Source organism: Lissotriton vulgaris, chromosome 8, assembly GCF_964263255.1.
Source record: "Lissotriton vulgaris chromosome 8, aLisVul1.2, whole genome shotgun sequence".
Taxonomy (NCBI): Eukaryota; Metazoa; Chordata; class Amphibia; order Caudata; family Salamandridae; genus Lissotriton; species Lissotriton vulgaris.
This window is the reverse complement of record NC_141696.1, coordinates 429,502,043-429,526,738: the sequence shown is the minus strand read 5'-3', so window position 1 is coordinate 429,526,738 and position 24,696 is coordinate 429,502,043. Positions and strand designations below refer to the sequence as shown.

The 24,696-nt window shown below is 49.8% G+C and overlaps 1 protein-coding gene across 1 annotated transcript in view; it reads right to left on the bottom strand.

Annotated features, from left to right (window-relative positions):
• LOC147697138 (cohesin subunit SA-2-like) overlaps positions 1 to 24,696 on the bottom strand; it is a 741,253-nt gene that overhangs the window by 287,156 nt on the left and 429,401 nt on the right. Inside the window, exon 21 of the mRNA XM_086934206.1 lies at positions 10,723 to 10,810. Coding sequence (XP_086790332.1) covers positions 10,723 to 10,810 — 88 coding nt within the window. The remainder of the gene's footprint in view (positions 1 to 10,722; positions 10,811 to 24,696) is intronic.

The window sequence follows — 24,696 nt, the reverse complement described above, 5'->3', positions numbered from 1 at the left end:
TTCTGGCATGTCGACGCCCTCTTCGAAGATGTTGTCGGGGATGGAAGCTGACGAGCGAACCATAGTTCTTCTAGCTCGTCGGTCCCGGATCGTCTTCTTGGAGCGGAATGAGGCACAAGCAGAACCGTCTTTGGCCTTGTGCTCCGGTGGAAGGCAAAGGTTGCACACTTCATGTAGGTCGGTGTGGGAAAACTTCGACCCACATTGAGGACACTTTCTGAATGACGTCCTTTTCATGAGCCAGGAAGTAAGGCCTAGGTAGGCCCGAAGGCCTTCGTCGACGACCGGAATCGAAGGCTTCGAAGTAGTGAAGAATCGCGTCGATGGAGAGCGATCGAAACAATACCGTCGAACTAGGTGAGGATTGTGTGCCGAAAGAAATTCGGTTCCAAACCGGAGCACAGGAAACACATCCGAGCCCGATGACGAAAAAGAACAATCTGGGGATGGAGCCGATGCCCATGCGCAATGTGGTCCAAAGGAGGAGTCCCATATCTTGTGACTTCCAAAGAACTTTTCAGGACAAAAACAAACTGCAAACATCCGGGCCCAACACTAGGTGGTGATCTATGCACAGTGTGCAATCTGCAGCTCATATGCCTCGAACACACATATTATTTACTTTTATGGGAGAGTTTCCCTTCGACCAAGGAGTGGGTGTGGTGGGATTCAACAGGGCCTGAGCACAAGATCACCATTTTAGTTACACGTTTAAAATCAACATCTTTTTAAACTGTGACTTTTAACACACTTTGCACGTACATAATAGTATACTTAGAAATGGTTCCACAGGCAGCACATTTCTTCATAGGCACATTACCATGTTGTCTAGTACACTCCGTCCAAGGCTAGGAACGTTAAGCACAATACTCTTGATTTAGGTTTTCCGGCTAGAGACAGCTCTGAGTCGCACAGATAAACAAGTACATCAGCTTGATTATATAAACCACCTCTGAGAATTATGCAACAGAGGAGCACTTCCATGCATTATACTGGACGATGTGACCGAGACCCAGCCCTGCTGAGTCCAGTCCCTATCCCGGTGACTGCGTCCTGCTCTACACCAGACTCGCTGCCTGATACATTATACATAGGTATAGAGGTTTTGGCTGTACCAAGCTATCTGGCAGATGATACTCTCAATATGCTCCCGATACTGTAGGTAGAATTACAGTAGGAGTATTCAAATGTTCATCTTCTTCACCATTCTTGTAATTTTGGTTACAATGTTTTGTTTTGTCCTGGTAATAATTGCAGGGCATGCTTTTTACACAAGAATACAATTGCTTCAATAAATGTTTGTAGAGCAAATTCGTACATTTCATGTGTTTCCCTCGGGGCATGCCTAAGTAACCAAAAAAAGGATAGAACTGTTTCCACAATTTCCTTGGGGAATCACAGTGGTCATGTTTTGAGGTTACAGATACCATCTAGTACCCTATTATGGCTAGGGGTCTGGATGGGGAATTATGAGTTAGCCAGGAATCTGGGTAACATAATTTGATGAAATGGCTGGACTCTGTCCCCACATTCTAACTTTATATTGTCCAGATGCACAGTCTTACCTAATTCGTTGGAACCTTAGACAGTCTCTTGACTTTTGCATAACATGTTTGAACACATTTATCTATCCACTAGGCGTTGCCTCCTTTGGAAAGAGCCCGCTCCTTTTGCGGCTTTGAGAACACAACACAGAGATGTTGAGTCTTACGAAAGGTTTTTGTTCTATCCACAGAGTACATAAGGGATTGTTTAACACGCATAGCGTGGAAAGCCCTTTCTGTAACAGAATCAGGTTGAGGAAAGAAAACAGGTAACTCTATAGATTGGTTAAGGTGAAAGAGAGAAACGACCTTTAGAAGGAATTCAGGGTTAGTGAGGACAACCCTGTCTCTGTGGAGCTGAAAGATTGGTTCTTCTAACGTTAAAAGCTTGGAGATCACTGACACGTCCGAGGGAGGTCACTGAGACAAGGATGGCCACCTTCCAGGAGAAGTATTGAAGAGGGCAAGAATGGAGGGACTCAAAGGAAGGAGCCAATGGGCTAGTAAGGACAATGTTCAAATTGAACAATTGCAAAGTGTTTTTGAACAATGGCTATGTGTTCTATGTCGGCTTCTCCGACCAGCTCAGGCAAAGACTCCAGGCAATCCAAAACACTGCAGCAGGAACGCTCACATCACTCCCTAACTCACTGAACTACACTGGCTACCCATCCAGAAACGTTGCAAATTCAAACTGCTCGTCAATGCCTACAGAGCCCTCCACAACACCGGACCAGCATACCTCAATGGCCAACTTGAACTCTACTATCTATTCAGATAGCTACACTCAACCTACCTCATCCTCACACGTGTTCCACACATCTGCAGATGCAATTAATGGAGGGCGCTCCTCCTCCTTTATTGCCTCCAAGACCTGAAATTAATTTCCTCAACACATTAGGATAGCTCCTTTGCTACTCAACTTCTGCAAAAAACTGAAGACCTGGCGGTTCAGCTAGGAGCTCTGTCTGGCCTACGCTCCTGCTCCAGTGCCTGGACACCCTCAAGGGTGATAAGCTGCGCCATACAAATGAACCTAAAATAACAAATTCCATACAGGGCCTGTAGGAACCCATGGAGGCATGCCCCTTTTCAGGCCTTACATAAAGGTTTTGATCACACAGAAGCTGAAGAGGGGTATGTGCTCTCTATTCAGAAGATAGGCAGCCACTGTGGCTAAAGGGAGGCAAATGGAGGAATAGGCTAGACCACATGTCTTCAAGTGTAGAAGGTAGAAGATAATTTCCTGGAAACTAGATGTCAAAGGGTCGATGTGGCATGAGAGGCAGTAGTGGACAAATCGTTTCCATTTTGCAGCTTAGGAGGCTTACGTGCTTCCTTTCAAATATTCATGCATTCCAGAAGAAGGTTTAAATACCCAACTAAGACCTAAGGAGCCAGATCCCAAGGTTGAGAATCCTTTCTCCATGGTTCCACATGAGAAGGTTCTGCCTGTTGGGGAGACTCTTGTGCGGAACCACCTGGAATTCAAGAAGTGTGGTCAGCCAAGGCTGTCTGCCGCAGGTGGGGGCCACCAGGATGAGGGTGAGGGAGGTCTCCCGAAATCTGATTCACAAAGAGAATAAGTGGGAGAGGCAGAAAAGAATAGCCAAATATCCCTGACCAGTTCATTCATAGTGCGCTGCCTATGGACTGTGGGTGTGGGTACCTGGAGGTGAAATTTGGTCATTTAGCATATTCTGCAGTGGCGAAGAGGTGCACGTCGGGAAACCCCCATCGAGTGAAGTACAGAAGGAGGTGGCATTCCCACTTGTGGTCTTGTTGCTGCATCCTGCTAAGGAGGTCGGCAAACTTGTTGTCTACACACGGAACGCCAGTTGTTGGACTCGGGGGGGGAAGTGCCACCACCAAAACCCATGAGCTAACACCAACAGTTGAGGAGAGTGAGTGCAACCTTTTTTCTGTAAATAGTACCTGGTGGTCCAGTTGTCTGTCCGAATGACGACAGACAACTGGAACAAAGTGTTAATGAAAGGCTTTCAACGCTAGGTGGACAGAAGCTCTAGGTAATTAATGTGATGACCCTGGTGAGGAGTTTACACTAACCTTGGGCAGTGAGGTCCTGCAATTGCGCCCCACAACCCCATGAGGAAAGCATCTGTTGTAATGGTGATGTGCGGAATAGAGTCGAGAAAGGATCACCCGTGCAACAGGTTGTTGGTTTTCAACAACTGCAGAGAACAATGAATGCGGCTCCCAATCAACACTAGATCTTCTTAGTGATCCTCCACTTAAGACCATTGTTGTGCTAAGCATTCTTGCATTGGGTGCATGTGTATCCTGGAGTAGGGGACTATGGCAATTCAGGAGGCCAGCATTCCAAGGAGGCGAATGACTGTCCTGCCTGTGACAAATTGATCTGGCTGAAAATGAGGAAGCAACATTTGGAAGGACTGCACCCTTCCAGAACTGGGATAGGCCTTGCCCAACGCTGAGTTGAGGATCACCCCTAGGTTAGGTAGGATTAAATCTCAAAGGGTTGGTGGTGGGACTTGGTGGCGTTGATGATAAATCCCAGGTCATGTAAAAGGTTTATAGTGGCATCAGTGCGTGCAAGACACTGCTTCTGAGTTGTGTTCTTGATCAGCCAATTGTCCAGGTAAGGGAACACATGGATGCCCAGGGGCCGCGGGTGCAATGCTACTACTGCTAAACACTTTGTAAACACTCTGGGAGCATTGGTGATACCGAACTGCAGCACCTTGCATTGATAATGTTTGCCACTTACCACAAACCGGAGGTAGCAACAGTGCGTGGGATGAATTGAGATGTGAAAGTAGGCATCTTTGAGGTTGTGGGCATCCATGAAGTTATTTTGTCGCATTAGTGGAATGACATCCTGCAGAATGTATTTGTTGAGTGGCCCAGGGTCTAGGATAGGCCTGAGGGGCCTGTACTTCCTGAGAATTAGAAAAAAGAGAAAATACACCCCTGCACCCTGTAGGTGTGATGGCCCTGGTTCTAAGGAGCTCATGAGCATGACAGGGTCTACCTCTTCCTGAAGTAGGCATTAGTGTTGTGGGCAGAGGGCGTGTCTGCAGGGTGGGATGAAAGGTGGGGTGGAAGTGAGCTACAAACAGTAACCATGTTGGATGCTGTCAAGTATCCATTGAACTGAGGTTATCTGTTGCCATGAGGTGAAAAACACTTTGAGTTGACCCCCGACAGGTATCTGTGATCGGGGGAATGAGGGGCAGGTCACTGCTTGGTAGTGTTAGTTCCCTTGGGGAACCTCCTTTGCCTCTCCTTTGAAGTTCTTGCCTCGGAAATAACCACTTGTGGAGGATTACCGAGACTGCTGGCACTAGAAGGAGGTGGAAGCCAGTGGGGACATGGACTTGGAGCCACCTAGGTAGGCGGACTGCTGAAAGGACCCATGAGGGGAAGGCTTTCAGAGGGTACCCACGGTCTTGGCGGTCTCCGTATCCCTCTTGATCTTTTCTAGTATCTCATCAACCTGCAGCCCGAAGAGGTGCTATCTGTCAAAGGGCAGGTTGAGGAGAAGATTTTGAACATCTGGCTTTAAGCTAGAGACATATAGCCAGGCGTGTCTGCGAATTAGCACACTAGAACTGATGCCATGAGCGGCAGAGTCAGTATCAAGGGCAAATCTTACGGTGGTACTGGAGATGAGTTTGCCTTCTAAGACTACCTAATGGCCCCTTTTACGGTACTCATCTGGGAGAAGTTCCTCCATTTCATCCCAGTGAGCCCTGTCATACCAGGAAAGCAAACCTATTGAATTAGCAATGTGCCATTGGTTGGGGGATTGCACAGTGACGCGTTTGCCAGTTGCATCGATTCTTTTACTTTCTTTCTCCGGAGGGGATGCATGGCCAGTGCCCTGTGCACTGGCCCTTTTCCGGGCAGTGAGGGTCACCAACAAAATGGGGGGTTGACCCTTGATCTAGACTGGGTCAGAGAAGGAGGTCTTATATTTTTGCCCACCCAATAGGTGACTTCCTGGGCTTTAACTACATGTTTGAAAATATCTGAAGCCAGTTTAAGCATCCCCTTCAGTATTGGCAAGTACTGCATGAAGCCCTGAGAGGAAGAAAGGGTTTCCAACAGGAAATTATCGTTTATGGCATACTTGTGCATCTTCACTTTATGAAAAGAGGTCGCTCTGTTGAGGACCTCATGGTAGAAGGTAATGTCATCTGGATGGGAGGGACATGCGGGATACAGGTCAGGGTCTTTTTCCACATCATAAATATTCCGGGAAGCATACTGTTGATGCATGTCACAAGAGTCCGTGGGTCCCCTGAAAATGACCCCAAAACCCAAAGTGTGGTGATCCCGATGGAGAAAAGGAAAGGAGATTCAACAGGTAAAAGGGTGGGTGATGGTGTGGTAGAAGCAAGAGGGGATGGATGTAGGGGGTGAAGCAATGGCAGAGGGCTAGTGGCTTTGTCGAACAAGTTACTACTTGTGTAACGATATATCTGTAAGAGACATTAGTTAGTGATAGATTTCTTACCTTAGAATATCCCCAGGCGTCAGACTGGATCTGGAAATTTTTTGCGTAGCAATACCGCTGCGCGCCGGCAGGCGTCGTCCGCGGCTCCGCGTCCGTCGTCGGCGTTGTTAGCACCGGAATGACGTCGTCGGAGTATTTAGACCACACCCATGCGCGCTGACGTCAGTTCTGATGCACAGCTTTTCCGCGCCAGATACGCAGAGCGATGATAGAACCAACACTGGTGCCATAAAACTAGGGCCCTGAAAGGGGATGACCTTAACCCTAGATATCGGTTCGCAGAACGGGGAGGATGGGTGGGTCGGTAAGGAATCTATCACTAACTAATGTCTCTTACACAAGTAGTAACTTGTGCATCTGAAAGAGACACGTTAGTGATAGATTCCTTACCTTAGAATAGATTCCCCAGCAATACCAACCCCGGTGGTGGGTCTGCGAACCAATAATCACACCAGAATGTCCTGGAGGACAGAACGGCCAAAGAAGCCATCCCTCCGGACTTGGCTGTCCAGGCAATAGTGTCTTGCAAATGTGTGCAGCGAGGCCCATGTAGCTGCCTGGCAAATGTCCTGCAAGGGCACTCCTCGGCCCAGGGCAGTGGTAGTCGCCGTGGCCCGAGTGGAATGAGCCCTTAGTCCAACAGGGGGTTCCTTCTTAGCCAAGGAGTAACACGCCTGGATACACAAGATGATCCACCGCGAGATGATCCGCTTGTGCACCGCCTTTCTCTACTTAGCGCCCACGTAACCAACAAAGAGTTGGTCATCCACCCGGAACTGGCGTGTGCAATCCAGATAGTAAGAGAGCGCACGTTTTGGGTCCAGACGGTGGAGCCTCTCTTCCTCTTTCGAGGGATGCGGAGGCGGAAAGAAGGTGGGCAAGGTAATGGACTGCCCGATGTGGAAGGCCGTGACAACCTTAGGCAGGAAAGAGGGTCTCGTCCGCAACACAACCTTGTCCGGATGGACAGAGAAGAAAGGAGGTGTAGAAGAAAGAGCCTGGAGCTCACTCACTCTCCTGGCAGAGGTGATGGCAACCAGGAAAGCAGTCTTCAAGGTAAGAAGACGGAGTGGACAGTTATGGAGCGGCTCAAAGGGAGCACACATTAGGTAGGTAAGTACAAGATTCAAGTCCCACTGGGGCATCACGAAAGGAACAGGAGGAAACATGTGTGTGATGCCCTTCAAAAATCTATTTACAATCGGGGACTTGAACAAGGAAGGCTGATCAGGGAGCCTTAAGAAGGCGGAAAGGGCAGAAAGGTAGCCCTTGATAGTGCCCAGAGCAGAGCCCTGCTGGGCAAGAGAAAGAAGGAAGAGAAAAACCTTGGAAAGAGGATCCACAGCCTTTGCTGTGCACCATGACACAAATCTTTTCCGCCTGCAGGCGTATACCGATTCGTGGAGGGACACCTGGCTGCCAGAATGACATTACAGACTTCGGGAGGCAAGTCAAATGGCCTCAACTGCCGCCGCTCAATCTACAAGCTTGTAGGTGGAGACTGGACAGGTTTGGGTGGAAGACCTTCCCCTGCTGCTGCGACAGAAGGTCCTCCCGAAGAGGTAGACGAATCGGGAGATCGACTGACATGCTGAGTAGCTCGGGATACCAGTATCTTCCTGCCCAGTGCAGAGCCACAAGGATAACCTGGGCCCGGTCGCGCCTGATCTTCTTCAGCACTCTGGGCAGAAGTGGTATAGGCGGAAAGGCGTACAATAGACCGCAACTCCACTCGCGACGAAAAGCATCTCCGAGCGAGTGCCGCCTTGAAAATTCCAACGCGCAAAACTGATGACATTGCGCGTTCTCTTCTGTGGCGAATAGATCTAACCAAGGCTCTCCCCACTCTCCCCACTGCTGAAACAGGCCTTGCGCCACGTCCGAGTTCAGACGCCATTTGTGATTCATCATGCACCGACGGCTGAGCTCGTCCGCCCTGAACCACAAGGGTCACGCCCTGATGTTCCAGCCACTGCCAGAGGCGCAGAGCCTCCTGGCATAGGGTCCACGACCCCACCCGCCCTGTTTGTTGCAGTACCACATGGCGGTGGTGTTGTCCGTGAACACCTGCACTACACTCCCCCGGACAGAGCGGAGGAACGCCTTCAGAGCAAGTCGGATTGCCCGCAGCTCCAGAAGGTTGATGTGGAGCGGGACTCCGCCGGAGACCAGAGACCTCTGATCTCCACCTCTCCCATGTGGCCCCCCCCAGCCCAGGAGGGACGCGTCCGTCACAACTACGTGCTCCGGGTAGGGTAGGGAGAGGGATCTGCCACTGACCCAATCGCGGTCCGTGAGCCACCACTGCAACTGTCTTGCAGTGCCCTCGGAGATCAAGACATGGTCGGACAAGTTGCCCTGATGCTGGGCCCACTGAAACTTCAGGTCCCACTGCAGAGCCCGCATCCGCCACCGGGCGTGAGCACCAGAAGGATCAGCGTCAACCTGACCGAGACTCTGGATAAACCCTGCCCCCACTTGCGTCACATGGGCCTGAAAGCACGGACTAGGAGGGTTTTGAGGCAGGTGCTGCGGGGGAAGGTGTGGACTGGCCTCGCCGTTGTCCCCGACCGCCGCCACAGTGGTTTCCACGGCCGCCACCGCGCTGTTGAACATTCTGCGGCGCGTGGCTGGCAGCACGAGTGGGGGCGCCCCTTCCGTGGCCACGAAAGGAGCGAAAGGCACCCGTTTTCTGTCGTGGGGCCGAGAGGCCCAAGGACTTGGCCGTAGCCCTGGAGTCCTTAAATAGCTCAAGCGCATGGTCTGCCATGTCGCCAAAGAGACTACGGCCATCAAACGGCGTGTCCAGGAGAGTTGCCTGGACATCGGCCGAAAAGTTGGCGGACCTCAACCCGGCGTGGCGTCGAACCCTCACCTTCGTTGCCATCGCCCTGTCACGGCCGCGACAGGGAGCTCAAGGTTTAAGGCCTTGGCCGCCCGCGTCAACACTACACTATAAGCAGCCCCCTCCTCCGTAGTCACGGTGGGAGGGGGGACAAATCCAGTGTCTGGCAAAGTGTCAAGTCCACTGGCCTCCCCAAGCTCATATGTCCAGTCCTGTGGAGACCGGCACTCCCGTGCCAGAGGGTCCTCAGACCCCTCCCAATCACCCTCGTCACCCATCTCCTGTAGTTCAGGGTCAACAGGTGGGTTCTGTTCACGGAAATAGAAATCTTCAAATGCCGTCGGGAGCGGCGCCCATCGGCGCCGCTCCGGTGCCGGAACCGCACCGAGGGTAGGATCAGGGACGGCGCCCAAACCGCACCGAGGGTAGGATCAGGGACGGCGCCTATAGCAGGCGCCGGGGGCGACATCCGCAGGGCTGGCGCCGGTGAGGTCGACCGGCGACGACCCGGAAGCGAATCCAGAGAGGGCCTGCGGCGCAGGGACCGAAGTCGCTAGCGGCGCCGGGGCCGAAGCACCCGACAGTGTCGGAGCCGAAGCACCCGACCCGCTAGGCCCTCCAGCCGGGGCCGTTGGGCCCAGAAGCGCCACGGAACCCGGCTGAGGAGGGAGGGATCTCATGGCCATGAGGTACCGCTCGATCTCCTCAGGCGTCGCGTCTTGCCCCAGGACCCGAAGGGGTGGGGCAGGTGGCGACGACTTCGACTCCGTCGGAGCCGCGTGGGTGGTGTCACCTGAAACCCCGGCCGCATTGCGCGAGCGTCGGGGTGGGTCGGAGGAACGATGATGTCTCTCCGACCTCTCATGCCTCTTACCTGAGGACTTGGATCCTGACGACCGATGTCCACTCCCGGAGCTGCGAGGGCTCCGACCCCGCGACCGGTCCCTCGACCTCCTGTGGGACCGGGACCTGGAGCGGCGCGGGGCCGACTGCCGGAGTTCCAGTCGCTTGCGGGACCGCTCCCGCCTAGCTTTAGACGTCAGGGCCCGGCAGTCGGAGCAGGTGCTGCGGTCGTCGTGGTCGAGGCCTAAACACTTGAGGCACCGGGGATGGGGGTCGGTAACTGACATCAGTGGGTCGCACTTGGAACAGGGTTTAAACCCGGGCATCCCTACCGGCACCGTTGGAGTCGAAGACTCGAGTAGAGAAATGATCAAAAAGATCAAAAAGTTTAGTCAAAAAAGACTAAGGGGTAGAGCTTCTCCGGATCTGTGGTAGCTGGCGTGGAAAAAAGAAGAACTGAAGTCAGCGAGCATGGGCGGCGTCTAAGTACTCCGATGACGTCATTCCGGCGCTAACGACGCAGACGACGGACGCGGAGCCGCAGACGACGCCTGCCGGCGCGCAGTGGTATTGCTACGCAAAATTTTACGGATCCAGTCTGACGCCTGGGGATATTCTAAGGTAAGGAATCTATCACTAACGTGTCTCTTTCAGAGGTGTCTTTTCCTGCTCTTGGGCGGGGGCAGTAGATCAAGTGTTTCCTCAAAGGTGAGCTTCAGCTTGGATCAAATTCTGGTCGATGGCATTGGCGAGAATGTATCCAGTGTGGGTATCAAGAACAATGTGCGCTGACAGGTGTCCCTGCATTCTCTGGCACATAGGTTAGATGGAGCCAGCGGAAGCAATCAGTCTAGACATCTAAGGGTTTACCTGCCATGCCAAATACTTTAATGCAAATTTGTTTATGTCGGATCAAAATATATGTTAATGATTGACACAACATTCACAAGAAGCATTTTTGCACAATACAAAAAAAATCTGCGTTTCACCTGAGGAGACAGAATATCGTGCTCCATTTCAAAACTCAGTAGTCTTGAAGTCCTGCTGTACACATTTAAGCTTGTGAGATTGTGGCAGCTGTGAAAGAAAATATTGCATTCATAAAAAGACCTGTTAGTAAAAAAATAAAGAGAGAGACTGCTGCAAAAACATATTTTCTTTCCATGCAACATAATCTCTTGTCAAAGAAATATGCATATATGCATTTTAATATTATTATTTATACATTTAGGTCATGGTGTATTAAAGTGTTATACTCATTCTGTCTGTGGGAGAAACATATTGATACATAATGGCCTTATTAATGTATTTCTATATAGTAAAACTCTTATCGAAAATAGCTTAATCGTGCTTTACAAATGCAAATCAATAAGATCGAAATCTCAAAGAGCCGATATGGGAATAGAATGGAAGGGAGGTAAAGTGACAAATTAATTACAAAAAAACGTTAAATTGTTCTACAAATAAAACCAATCAGGATATGTGAGGAGAAAGGGTGGATATCAGTAAGTGGGATGAGGATAGGTGTTTATAAGGACAGGTGAGTACTGAACACTAACGTTTTTAAGAAATTGGTGAAGGCTTTATCTTAGGCCTTATCTTAGTTTATAAAGGAGTGTCAAAGTCAAGTCAAGTCAAAAAGAATGTTTATTCAGACCAATGGTCTTTAAACAACATAAAATACATATAGTCACCTTATCTAAACATTGAATAGTAATTATTACAATATTTAAAATTCCGGAATAAAATATTCATACACCAGCCTTTCAGTTAAAATATGTAAAAGACAATATTATCAGATACCCCTTCATTTTCCAATAATTATAAAATGTCTACAGATTCTAATTTTAAAAATGCAGTACTCTAGCCGAATCATTCTTAACTTCCTCACCAATCACTTTGTATACTAAATGCATTTTCACTTTAATGTATAAGGTTAGCTCCTCTAGAATTTCTCATTTAACACCAAAGTACAATCAATGACATTTAAACTTCCAAATATATGTACGAAGGCAGGGGCTGCCCTAAGAAATGGGAGAAAGTGTGGCGCCAATGGGTTGCCTATAGGGGTTTGTAAAGCCGAGAAGGAGAGGGTGGGCGGGGCGGGCCTGACACCGGTTTGTGCAAGAGTTTCCTCACAAGGGCGGCTAGAGATGTAAGTTTTGTGATCTAATGTGCCAACTGTTTATGAAGCAGCACTGTATTTTATAATGTTTTTATCATTCATTTCCCATGGTTCCTGTACTGTACACTGCATAATTGTATAGTCAATAAAAAGATTTGTTAAAAAAAACTCCAAATATATATATATTACATTTCATATCAATTTGTAACTGCTAAAAATATTTCATAAAACACCTTATTCCTTTAGTTCATCAATGCACAGCTTTTTAAATGCAGTCATAAACCTTCCAATAACAATTGCAGTGTCCAAATGGCACATATCATTAAGTAACTCTACAGCCTGTATTCGGTATACTATTCCATGTAGTTAAAAAAAAGTGGACGCAAAATCATTTTCCACGAAGGTAGCACCTTTAAGCAATCCACTAACATGTGCTGTATATCACATTTTGTGGGTAACTCACAAGTGTAGTTACTGCCAAGGTTGGATCATTTCTACTTTCATTTTCCCATTTGCATAGTAAGGATTAACGCCAGTTCTAGCTCTTAATACTTCACACCTCAACCAAAGATTTGGCAAGATATAAGGGTAAGGGAACCAGGCTCCCTTCTGCCATGAATTTAGGATACGTTCAAATGATTTTTCCCTCCCAGATACTGCCAGTCCCTTTCCCAGGATAGTTCTCTTCTCCCCCTTAGAGACTTCAACCCACAGGGTTTCATGGCAGAGGCTCACTTTCATGTCCCTACAAACAGATGTCAGATTTTTCTGACCCCTTTGGCCTATTTTAGTTCACTATACTGGATCTCATTGTTTTACCAATGGAAGATTTTCTGTTCCTCTCCCTGACCCAGTTTTTTCCAAAATCTTATTAGAGTCATTTGTGCCAGTATAGTTCATGAGGTCAGAATGGCCTCTAGTCTGATGGCCTGCACCATGGAAGAGCCTGGCAGGGACATAACGGTCTTAATACATTTCCCCTCCTCAGAATCCCACCCATTTTACCACTGATGCAGAGTCATTCAGCTCTGTACTCAGGATATTCAGGATACACAGCCTTCACTGCTGCACGTAACCTCACAAAGGTAAACCCAAGCATAGCAGTATATGCTGTCTTGGCAGTAAGATCTTCCAAAGTTATGAAAAAAAGCCACCCCGATACATATCCCCTAGTGTGGTTATTCCTGCCAATCTCAAAAGATCCAAAGCCCTCTGTTGCTGGGTGACCGTTTTGCCCATCGTATAACAAGGGCGCACTCTATGGAGAAGCCGTATTCCACTTCACACAGAGCAACTGGCTAGTCCAAGTCACGCACAGACCATGACTCTACCCAGCACGGCCTCCAGCGAGACTGCTTCAATAGCACCGACATTGCCAGCAGCGCTCACCACTCATGGACACTCTTCTGGTTGTCGAGAGCCACACACAGCTACGCAGGTCCCCCGTCTCAATGTTCAAACTGCACAGACTGCACTGTGTCTTTGGTGAGTATGAACCCTATTTAACGGGTATTCAACCACTGCAGTCGATCAGAACCGCTGATGCACTTACAACTCATGACCCTCTAAACATGCAGGCAATACCAGTACATGGGACTCTATCCTCTGCTCTTTGATGCACAAGATTGCGGAAGGGCGGGCGATCCCTCACAGTACTTGCCACAACACAGGAGACAGACACCGACAGCCGATGGAGACTCCCAACAGTGCGGGATCAAGTGAAAAGTGCAGACAATGTTTAAAATAGACCTCCGGATCTCCAAACCAAAACCCTTTAATGATGGATTCCCTAGTCAAATTGAAAATGTCAATCAGGACCAGTGGATGAAGGTATGGAGGGGGATAATAAACCACCTACTCCTCTAAACTGGGAAATGTCGACATGTTTCAGCCGGCTTACGTGAAATCCCCGGCTTTCATCAGGACTAAAGTGATCCCTTAGCCACTAACCCTACCTCCTTACTTGCAGAGTAGAGCGTAGTCACAGAGTAACTTACTCCCAAATAGTATCCTAGTTTCATTTAAAACAAAGCTTGAACTGGCGCGGGAGTGAGGACAGCTCCCTATAGTCACACATTCATCAAGGTGAGCCGTTTCCAAAAACAAATGGTCTCTCCCAGCGCCATGCTTCCTTAAAATACCCCATTTCTGATATATAATTTGCCGGCGTCCCCCTTTGCATATATACATTCACAATTATCATGCTGTCATACTCAGGGCCAGGATCTCGTTAAAGCACTCTGCATACCACAAGCCATTTGCATTTTACTTCTAGCATTTTTACCTTTCTCGCTATTCCTAGTCGATATTAGGGCATTATTCCACTCTTAGGGGAGTCCCTGTCGACTTCTTATCGCAGGCCTTTTTATGTGGGTGAACCCATCGAATATGGGGGTTTCATCGCACAGCCAAATTTCCTGCAAACACAAGATCTCATGTGTGTTAGCAAGTTTTTTAAGATCTTCTAATTTATCCTGCGTCCAAGCCCATTAATGTTCCAAGTTAATATTCCCAGGCTGTGCGACGACCGAAGAATCCTAATGGATTTCACTTAAACACCCCTCTTCATACCTATTTTCAATGTTACCTGTACCCCAGTGTTTGCTTGTTTCTGCAATATCAACCATGGTTTCAATTTTAACTTTTTCCTCATTTGTCCTTTCTATTAATTTAATCTGCTGTGCCACGAGTCCTGCATGGTATTCTCAAAAATGGTTCGCCCGCTTGAATTCTTTTATATAATTCTAGTTCTGTCACTAGTCTTATCCCTTCCTTTTGTGTTCTTTCTTTGCTTGTATCAATGCTTTATTTAATATCCTGAGTACAAAAGCACTTTTGTTATTTCTTTCCTCTTATCATTCGGTATGAACCCAACTTGTCTAAGGTTGTTGGTTTCTATTTCACTTAGACTCGGACATTTAGAAAAAGTCAAGAAAAGTTGTGATCGATTTAAGGGGCATTTCTTTCTCATTTTTTTACCACCTTTACCTAATTGGGTTCTTCAAAATATAGCCACATATTACTGTCTTTTTTCTTTGCTGTACCATGTGAACCCACTCTATCCTGAACCCCCTTTCTGCTAGTTGAAACACTCGTCTTACTTCCCTTTTCCTCCCAAGCAGCAGTTCGCTTTTTGGTGCTATATCCACCCCCCTGTAGATATTCTATGGTCCTTTCACTATTCTTTTGTGGGTGTTGTACATCCTTATTTACTTACTCTTTCCCCCTCCTACCTTTTTAGGTCTCGCCTGGAAATCGCATCCGAAGGATGCGTCCAGGCTGGAGACTTAAAGCTGTCTGACACGGGGGAATGAAGGACAAGAAACTGTGACGAGCTTATCCTTGGCTGGATTCAGCTGCGTGCACGCGCACCAACATTCACGCATGCGCACATCACAGCCACACGCATACACAGCACTCACGCATGCGCACATACACACGCATACACAGGCACACCCCCGTCACCTACACGCATACACAGAGACCCCTCCACACACACCAGCCCCTCTCCTCCCGGCTCCACACACACGCATTTACACTTACACAGACACGCAGGCACCCAGACAGGCAACCCCCCCCCCGTCACACACACACGCATACACACAGACTCCAGGACACATACACACACACACACACACATGCACGCTCACACACATACACAGCCTGCCGCCGCGTGCACACAGATGCGCCCCCCCCCCCCCCAACAAGGCGAAGCCCCACTCACCGGCATCCTCAGTGCAGCGGCTCCCACCGGCAGCAAGACTCTTCTTCCCTTCTTCGGCACCGGGGCGCAGGGTAGGCTCCTGCCTGCTCCGGTGTTCCAAACAATCGCGGCTCTTCCGTGGGAGGCGGGGTAGGCTCCCGCCCTCCTACTTCCGGTTGTCCCGCCCGGCCTGCCTGACTTCCTGGTCGCAGGCCGGCGCAAAACGCTGCATAAAAATGCTTAGAACAAAGGCTGCTTCTCAGTTTCTTTTCATCTTTCAGAATATCCCCCTCGAGCGTCTCTATGTGCCTCGTTAGTTCCGTTCTATGCCCCACCATCAGAGCAAGAGCTCTGCCTTTTATGACTACACGAAGGGATCGAAGGGGAAGTGACATGGGAGTAAAGAAGGGCGGAAAGAAGCAGGGAGTGAGTTGAGGGGGTAGTTTATGTCTTCCGGTCACAGTGCCGAGCAGGCAGGGAGGTGCTCGTCCAAAGCACTCAGTGGCAATTTGTAGAGGAATTCCGCGACCGCGCTCCGGTTACCGGCGTCTTGTGTTTTTTCTTTTTTAATTGCGAGCCTCTTTCAGACGTCTGATCGGGATCAGTCCTCGGGCTCGCGCGCGGGCCGGGGTGCATTTCTTGAACAGACGAGTATCGCCTGCCCGGCGGGCCCGTACCAGGGCAGCCACTGCTGCTAGAAGCGGCGCGGGAGCAGGCGAGGCGCTGTGTACCTGCCAGGCACACTAACAAACCAAGGAGGGGAGACCCCATAACCAAGGGCGGAGAAGACACCACCTTTATGGTGGGGCATGGACAGCCCTGAGAAGAGCCGAGCCAGGGGTCTGGTGTGGCTCTAAGAGCCAGAGCACGAGCCGAGCCAGCCAAATATGTAAATCAGACGAACAATAGCAAGAAAAAAGACATAAAAATAAAACGTTATATATTTTCAACATTTTTCAGTGTCTCAATTAAGTGCATACTATTATATAACTGAGTTAAGCAGCATTTATTGAAAGTAATATTTATAACTTCAAGCATTCAAGTATCACCCCATGCCCTGGTGACATTGCCGCATGTTGCTCAAAATGTGTCAGTTTGCCATGTTCTCTGTTTACGCAGCCTGTATTATTCTTATTATACATGAATCAAGATTCGTTTATTTATGCTAACCTTCTATAACTGAAGTTTTTGTAAGGCACAGATCCACTATTGAATTAATTCAATGTGTTCTCAAACGGGATGGCTAAGGAAAAGTGAAGTGAAGCAATGGGCCGTGGAGAGTGCGTGCAGAGTGACAGTGAGTGCGGAGTGACAGTGAGTGCGGAGTGACAGTGAGTGCGGAGTGACAGTGAGTGCGGAGTGACAGTGAGTGCAGAGTGACAGTGAGTGCAGAGTGACAGTGAGTGCAGAGTGCGTGCAGAAACAGTGAGTGCAGAGTGCGTGCAGAGTCAGAGTGAGTGCAGAGTGACAGTGAGTGCAGAGTGAGTGCAGTGACAGTGAGTGCGGAGTGACAGTGAGTGCGGAGTGAGAGTGAGTGCGGAGTGACAGTGAGTGCAGAGTGACAGTGAGTGCAGAGTGCGTGCAGAATGACAGTGCGTGCAGAGTGACAGTGCGTGCAGAGTGACAGTGAGTGCAGAGTGCGTGCAGAGTGACAGTAAGTGCAGAGTGCGTGCAGAGTGACAGTGAGTGCAGAGTGCGTGCAGAGTGACAGTGAGTGCAGAGTGAGTGCAGAGTGACAGTGAGTGCAGAGTGACAGTGAGTGCGGAGTGACAGTGAGTGCAGAGTGCGTGCAGAAACAGTGAGTGCAGAGTGCGTGCAGAGTGAGTGCGGAGTGACAGTGAGTGCGGAGTGACAGTGAGTGCGGAGTGACAGTGAGTGCGGAGTGACAGTGAGTGCAGAGTGAGTGCAGAGTGACAGTGAGTGCGGAGTGACAGTGAGTGCGGAGTGACAGTGAGTGCGGAGTGACAGTGAGTGCGGAGTGACAGTGAGTGCAGAGTGACAGTGAGTGCGGAGTGACAGTGAGTGCAGAGTGACAGTGAGTGCAGAGTGCGTGCAGAAACAGTGAGTGCAGAGTGCGTGCAGAGTCAGAGTGAGTGCAGAGTGACAGTGAGTGCAGAGTGAGTGCAGTGACAGTGAGTGCAGAGTGACAGTGAGTGCAGAGTGCGTGCAGAATGACAGTGAGTGCGGAGTGACAGTGAGTGCGGAGTGACAGTGAGTGCAGAGTGACAGTGAGTGCAGAGTGACAGTGAGTGCAGAGTGACAGTGAGTGCAGAGTGACAGTGAGTGCAGAGTGACAGTGAGTGCAGAGTGCGTGCAGAGTGACAGTGAGTGCAGAGTGAGTGCAGAGTGACAGTGAGTGCAGAGTGACAGTGAGTGCGGAGTGACAGTGAGTGCAGAGTGCGTGCAGAAACAGTGAGTGCAGAGTGCGTGCAGAGTGACAGTGAGTGCGGAGTGACAGTGAGTGCGGAGTGACAGTGAGTGCAGAGTGACAGTGAGTGCGGAGTGACAGTGAGTGCGGAGTGACAGTGAGTGCAGAGTGACAGTGAGTGCGGAGTGACAGTGAGTGCGGAGTGACAGTGAGTGCGGAGTGACAGTGAGTGCAGAGTGACAGTGAGTGCGGAGTGACAGTGAGTGCAGAGTGAGTGCAGAGTGACAGTGAGTGCAGAGTGACAGTGAGTGCAGAGTGAGTGCAGAGTGACAGTGAGTGCGGAGTGACAGTGAGTGCGGAGTGACAGTGAGTGCGGAGTGACAGTGAGTGCAGAGTGAGTGCAGAGTGACAGTGAGTGCAGAGTGACAGTGAGTGCAGAGTGACAGTGAGTGCAGAGTGACAGTGAGTGCAGAGTGCGTGCAGAGTGACAGTGCGTGCAGAGTGACAGTGAGTGCAGAGTGACAGTGAGTGCAGAGTGACAGTGAGTGCAGAGTGACAGTGAGTGCAGAGTGACAGTGAGTGCGGAGTGACAGTGAGTGCGGAGTGACAGTGAGTGCGGAGTGACAGTGAGTTCAGAGTGAGTGCAGAGTGACAGTGAGTGCAGAGTGACAGTGAGTGCAGAGTGACAGTGAGTGCGGAGTGACAGTGAGTGCAGAGTGAGTGCAGAGTGACAGTGAGTGCAGAGTGACAGTGAGTGCAGAGTGAGTGCAGAGTGACAGTGAGTGCGGAGTGACAGTGAGTGCGGAGTGACAGTGAGTGCAGAGTGACAGTGAGTGCAGAGTGACAGTGAGTGCAGAGTGCGTGCAGAGTGACAGTGCGTGCAGAGTGACAGTGAGTGCAGAGTGACAGTGAGTGCAGAGTGACAGTGAGTGCAGAGTGACAGTGAGTGCAGAGTGACAGTGAGTGCAGAGTGACAGTGAGTGCAGAGTGCGTGCAGAGTGACAGTGCGTGCAGAGTGACAGTGAGTGCAGAGTGACAGTGAGTGCAGAGTGACAGTGAGTGCAGAGTGACAGTGAGTGCAGAGTGCGTGCAGAGTGACAGTGCGTGCAGAGTGACAGTGAGTGCAGAGTGACAGTGAGTGCAGAGTGACAGTGAGTGCAGAGTGACAGTGAGTGCAGAGTGACAGTGAGTACAGTCACTCAGCACCACCACATTATCACTCAGAACCACCACAGCATCACTCAGAACCACCACAGCACCACTCAGCACCACCACAGCATCACTCAGCATCACTCAGCACCACCACAGCACCACCATAGCACCACTCAGCACCACCACTGCATCACTCAGCATCACCACAGCCCCATTCAGCACCACCACAGCATCACTCAGCACCACCACAGCACAAATATGTTCTCTCAATGTTTCAAGCTTTATTACAAATGTCACAAAAAGATGTTAATATTTCACTTCTGTTCTTGGATTTTGTTACAATAAAATACACTGAACATAATCTTCACAAAAGTTATTTACAAAAGTTTAAGCTATTGCCATTATAAATTACAATCACTTTTATTAAGTATTAAAAAAAATTAAAAGCCATTGTTATTTGTAATATCAATACATCTAAGTCACGTAAATACAAATGTTGCATTACAAATGCTATAGGTGTCACATTTGCGAAAGTTATAACTATTGGCATTGTAAATGACAAAGCTATTAATTTAGCTATTTTCAAAACCAACACATAAATGAACATTTGGTGAATTTCCATTAAAATATTTGACTTTTTTACTAAGATATTATTATACTGTTTTATGCAAACAAAATTTAGATACTGCATAAATAACTTTAATAAAACATATTTTATATGTAGCTTTTTATGTAAAAAAAAACTATAGCATAAAGCAAAAAACAATTGCCATTTACAATGCTAATAGCTCAAACTTAAATAATGCGAGACCTATTGCATTGCAAATGCTTGTTCTCTAGAGGTACCCTTCCATTTCCCTTCCTTTGCGTCTTTTTTGTTTTTCTTTGTATTTTGCTCACTTTCGTATATTGAGACTACCACAATATTTTCTGTCTGTGGTTTTTCATTTCTCCCCTTCCCCGAGATCTTCCTCACTTTTTTTGGCCGGTATATATACTGCCATTATTTTGCTGGTTCCCCCCGCTATTTTTATTAACATGGGTCATTTGGAAATATACACACTCTGCATTTCCATCTGCCGCCGAACATCCCCAATACTCTCCTTGTTTGAGTTAGCAGTTTTACAGGTCTAACTATTGATGGCATATGGTCCCGGATTACTTTTAGTTCCCCACAATATTCTGCAGTTGGTCTTTTTGGGCCTTCAGGATTTCATTGTTCATCATATTTACTTCCAGCAGACCTTGCAGTGTCTTTTGTAATATTAACATTATATCCAACATTGAGGCCGTCGGTGTTGCCGTAATTTTAATCCCTATTGAAGAGTTGCACACAGACTCTTCTATGTCCTCATTCTCTGTTTCCAGAGCCTGCTCCATAGTCTGTTCTGGCTCCCTTCCTGAGTCCATACTATAATCTCCTTTCTCACCCTCGGTGCTTTCCTCCACCAGTTGAGACGCCTCTTTATCTTGGGGTGAGAAAAGCTAGGGTGACAAGGAGAGTCTAGGTTCTAAAGAAAATTCCTTTCGCCTTAACAAATCTTGCTGGCTCGTCAAAAATGTGCAAAGATCTATACGGCCTTGGCTACTATTGTTATCTTCCAAACTGTGCTCTCCCACTATTATATGTGACGCTGACAAGGCTTGTCTCATTTTAAAATGTTTGCCTAAAAAGTCCTTGATTGATCTGGACATTCACACTCCCTCATTCCCCATTTGCGGGTCTTTTTTTGCTGAATGTTTCTTCCCAATGCTTCTCAATCTTGTCCTTAACCCTTCTTCATTGGGGGTTGCAGTACTCCCTCCATGAGTCCTACTGAGTATCAACGTCCACCTGTGGCTGGCCCTTCTGCACCTTTCGTATTTTGCCTTTACCAGACGCCACCTTTTAGTTAGGTCCTGGATTACTGATGTTTTTATTGTTGTTTTTTGTAATCCTTGACACCTTCCTTAATTCTCTTTAGTTTAGTGAGTCCTTATTATAGAGTTTTCATCCACTCTTTAACTTCCTGCTCGTACCTTTATCAGCTTTACCAACTTTCAGGGAATCTGTATAATTTACCAATAATTTTTACCTCTTTGGCTGTTATGTGGGCGGGCAACTGGGAGTCCGTCAACGGAGTTCTAAACAAAGAGCATTGTTTTTAACCGTTTCTTAAACAGCTTGATATCTTGGATGCAGCGCAGTTCTAGAGGAAGTGCGTTCCAATCCACAGCAGCCCTATTAGCCAGAGAGCTACCACCCATTCTCATCCGGCGGAAACGTGGAATCACTGCGAGAAGCTGTGCCATAGAATGTACGTTTTTTGGGGGCACGTAGAATTTAAAATGCTTCCTAAAGTAGCCAGGGCCAGACTGATACAGGGCTGTGTGCGCTGTGGTAAGGGCTTTAAATCTCTCTTTCTGCAACTGGCAGCCGGTAGAGATCACACAGATGTTGTCGTATGCTTGACCTTCGAGGAATATTCAATAAAACCCTGGCTGTGGCATTCTGGATAGACTGGAGTTTTTTGCAACTGGTAACCAGGAACGCCCACATAAAGAGCATTCGCATGGTCAATGCGTGATAGTATTAGGGCGCAAATGACCATCTCTTTAGGCGACTGTGGTAGAAGTGGCAGAAATTTCCTAAGGGAACTTAGGCCACCAAAACATTTTCCAGCTAGTTAGGTTTCGCCTCGCCGAAGGATGCGCTCTGCGCATCTTTTCGGCGCAGGCGAAATCCTGTTGAGAACTGTAAGGTGGCTTTGTCCGGCCCTCGTCCTTGATTGGCTGGCTCCGTAAACGGAGCCTTGCCATTGGACGAGGGGCCTGTCCGTCAATGCCGGACCAGACACGGGGGCGTTCCCGACATTCTTTGGCTTTTGCCGACGTCACGGGACGCCGGGAACGCCCCCGTGTCTGGTCCGGCATTGCCGGCACGCAGTATGTAGCTCACCTTTTTTGGAGCCCTTGTGCGGCTGCTGACAGGCAGCTCGTGTACTTTCTCCTCCCCTCTGGGATTCTGGAAACGTAAATTGGCAGTGAGAGAAGCCCCGGCCTGAGAGTGAGCTCTCTGACTTGGTGCCTGCGGAGTGGAGGAGCCCGGAAACAGCTCGCGCCGGCCGGGTCTTGCAAAGCCTCGTCTCCACCGTGCTCAGCTTCATGCCTGGGATGTCGTCGTAGGGAAGCTTTCTGCCACGTGCCATTCTCTCTCGCGATCCCTGCGTGACGGAGCCGCCTCTTGCAGCCATGGTGGGCTGCTGCGTCGCCCCAGCGCCGGAAAGTACTGCAGGTATTTATGGGTTTATTAAACGATCTTTTCTGGACAGTCTTGTGTTTAACGTTTGTGGTGCATTGCATTTATAGCATTCAAGCCCCATAGTTCTGGTTGGAGTACTGAACGGCATTCTCTATGGACGTGAATGTTTCCTTTAACCTGAGTCTCCGCATTTCTACCGCAACTTCCCGCCACCATCTCAGCAGATGAACTGTGTTTCGGTGAGAATCGCCCCTCCTGCTACATCCTGCTGTCTCTCAGCTCTCACTGAAAAACTCGTGCTGTGCACTGCTTTGCACGTAAATTTCGTGCAGCGCTGCTCGCCGATTTATCTGAGGCGCCTCGCCTTATATAAATCGGTGTGCACAAGATCACACGCTTTCTCTTTGCCTTCTGGGGAAGCCGGGATAATTAACCGCAAGCCCACTTCTAAAATTAGGCTGGGCTTTTCGGGGTTGGTATGTGCGTGTGGGCCACCGATACTCAGCCCACTCGGCTTCGGGTGCTTTCACTTTCGCCGGTGCTAGCTGCGGCGCCTCCGAGGGGGCGGCATTTCCCGTCTGAGGCCGTGGGAAGAGGAGTCGGATCCCCGGGCGCGGGGACGGTGCCAGGACCCGGGATGGACGCGCGCGCGCTGACCGACGACCTGCCGGCGGTGGGCAGTCTGTCCAGCCGGGCAGCTCAGCTCAGGTGGTACTCGGAGTAGGAGGGCGCAGCACAGAGACTGCCACCGGGTAAGCAGGGCGGGAAGGAGGGAGGTACCATGCCCCCTGCACTCACACTGAAGCCCCATAGTTCTGGTTGGAGTACTGAACGGCATTCTCTATGGACGTGAATGTTTCCTTTAACCTGAGTCTCCGCATTTCTACCGCAACTTCCCGCCACCATCTCAGCAGATGAACTGTGTTTCGGTGAGAATCGCCCCTCCTGCTACATCCTGCTGTCTCTCAGCTCTCACTGAAAAACTCGTGCTGTGCACTGCTTTGCACGTAAATTTCGTGCAGCGCTGCTCGCCGATTTATCTGAGGCGCCTCGCCTTATATAAATCGGTGTGCACAAGATCACACGCTTTCTCTTTGCCTTCTGGGGAAGCCGGGATAATTAACCGCAAGCCCACTTCTAAAATTAGGCTGGGCTTTTCGGGGTTGGTATGTGCGTGTGGGCCACCGATACTCAGCCCACTCGGCTTCGGGTGCTTTCACTTTCGCCGGTGCTAGCTGCGGCGCCTCCGAGGGGGCGGCATTTCCCGTCTGAGGCCGTGGGAAGAGGAGTCGGATCCCCGGGCGCGGGGACGGTGCCAGGACCCGGGATGGACGCGCGCGCGCTGACCGACGACCTGCCGGCGGTGGGCAGTCTGTCCAGCCGGGCAGCTCAGCTCAGGTGGTACTCGGAGTAGGAGGGCGCAGCACAGAGACTGCCACCGGGTAAGCAGGGCGGGAAGGAGGGAGGTACCATGCCCCCTGCACTCACACTGAAGCCCCATAGTTCTGGTTGGAGTACTGAACGGCATTCTCTATGGACGTGAATGTTTCCTTTAACCTGAGTCTCCGCATTTCTACCGCAACTTCCCGCCACCATCTCAGCAGATGAACTGTGTTTCGGTGAGAATCGCCCCTCCTGCTACATCCTGCTGTCTCTCAGCTCTCACTGAAAAACTCGTGCTGTGCACTGCTTTGCACGTAAATTTCGTGCAGCGCTGCTCGCCGATTTATCTGAGGCGCCTCGCCTTATATAAATCGGTGTGCACAAGATCACACGCTTTCTCTTTGCCTTCTGGGGAAGCCGGGATAATTAACCGCAAGCCCACTTCTAAAATTAGGCTGGGCTTTTCGGGGTTGGTATGTGCGTGTGGGCCACCGATACTCAGCCCACTCGGCTTCGGGTGCTTTCACTTTCGCCGGTGCTAGCTGCGGCGCCTCCGAGGGGGCGGCATTTCCCGTCTGAGGCCGTGGGAAGAGGAGTCGGATCCCCGGGCGCGGGGACGGTGCCAGGACCCGGGATGGACGCGCGCGCGCTGACCGACGACCTGCCGGCGGTGGGCAGTCTGTCCAGCCGGGCAGCTCAGCTCAGGTGGTACTCGGAGTAGGAGGGCGCAGCACAGAGACTGCCACCGGGTAAGCAGGGCGGGAAGGAGGGAGGTACCATGCCCCCTGCACTCACACTGAAGCCCCCACCCGGGCCTGGGGAGTTCTCCAAGCAATGGAACCACCTTTGCATTCTGGTGCTTGTGGGTTTAGTTTTCTTGAGGGACGTCACAAGAAAAATGGATGCTCCCCACTTGGAACGGATCCGAAGAAACACTGAACCAGCGGGTGGGGTCGACACTAGCCCGGGGAGCAGGGTGTGGGACCGTCTT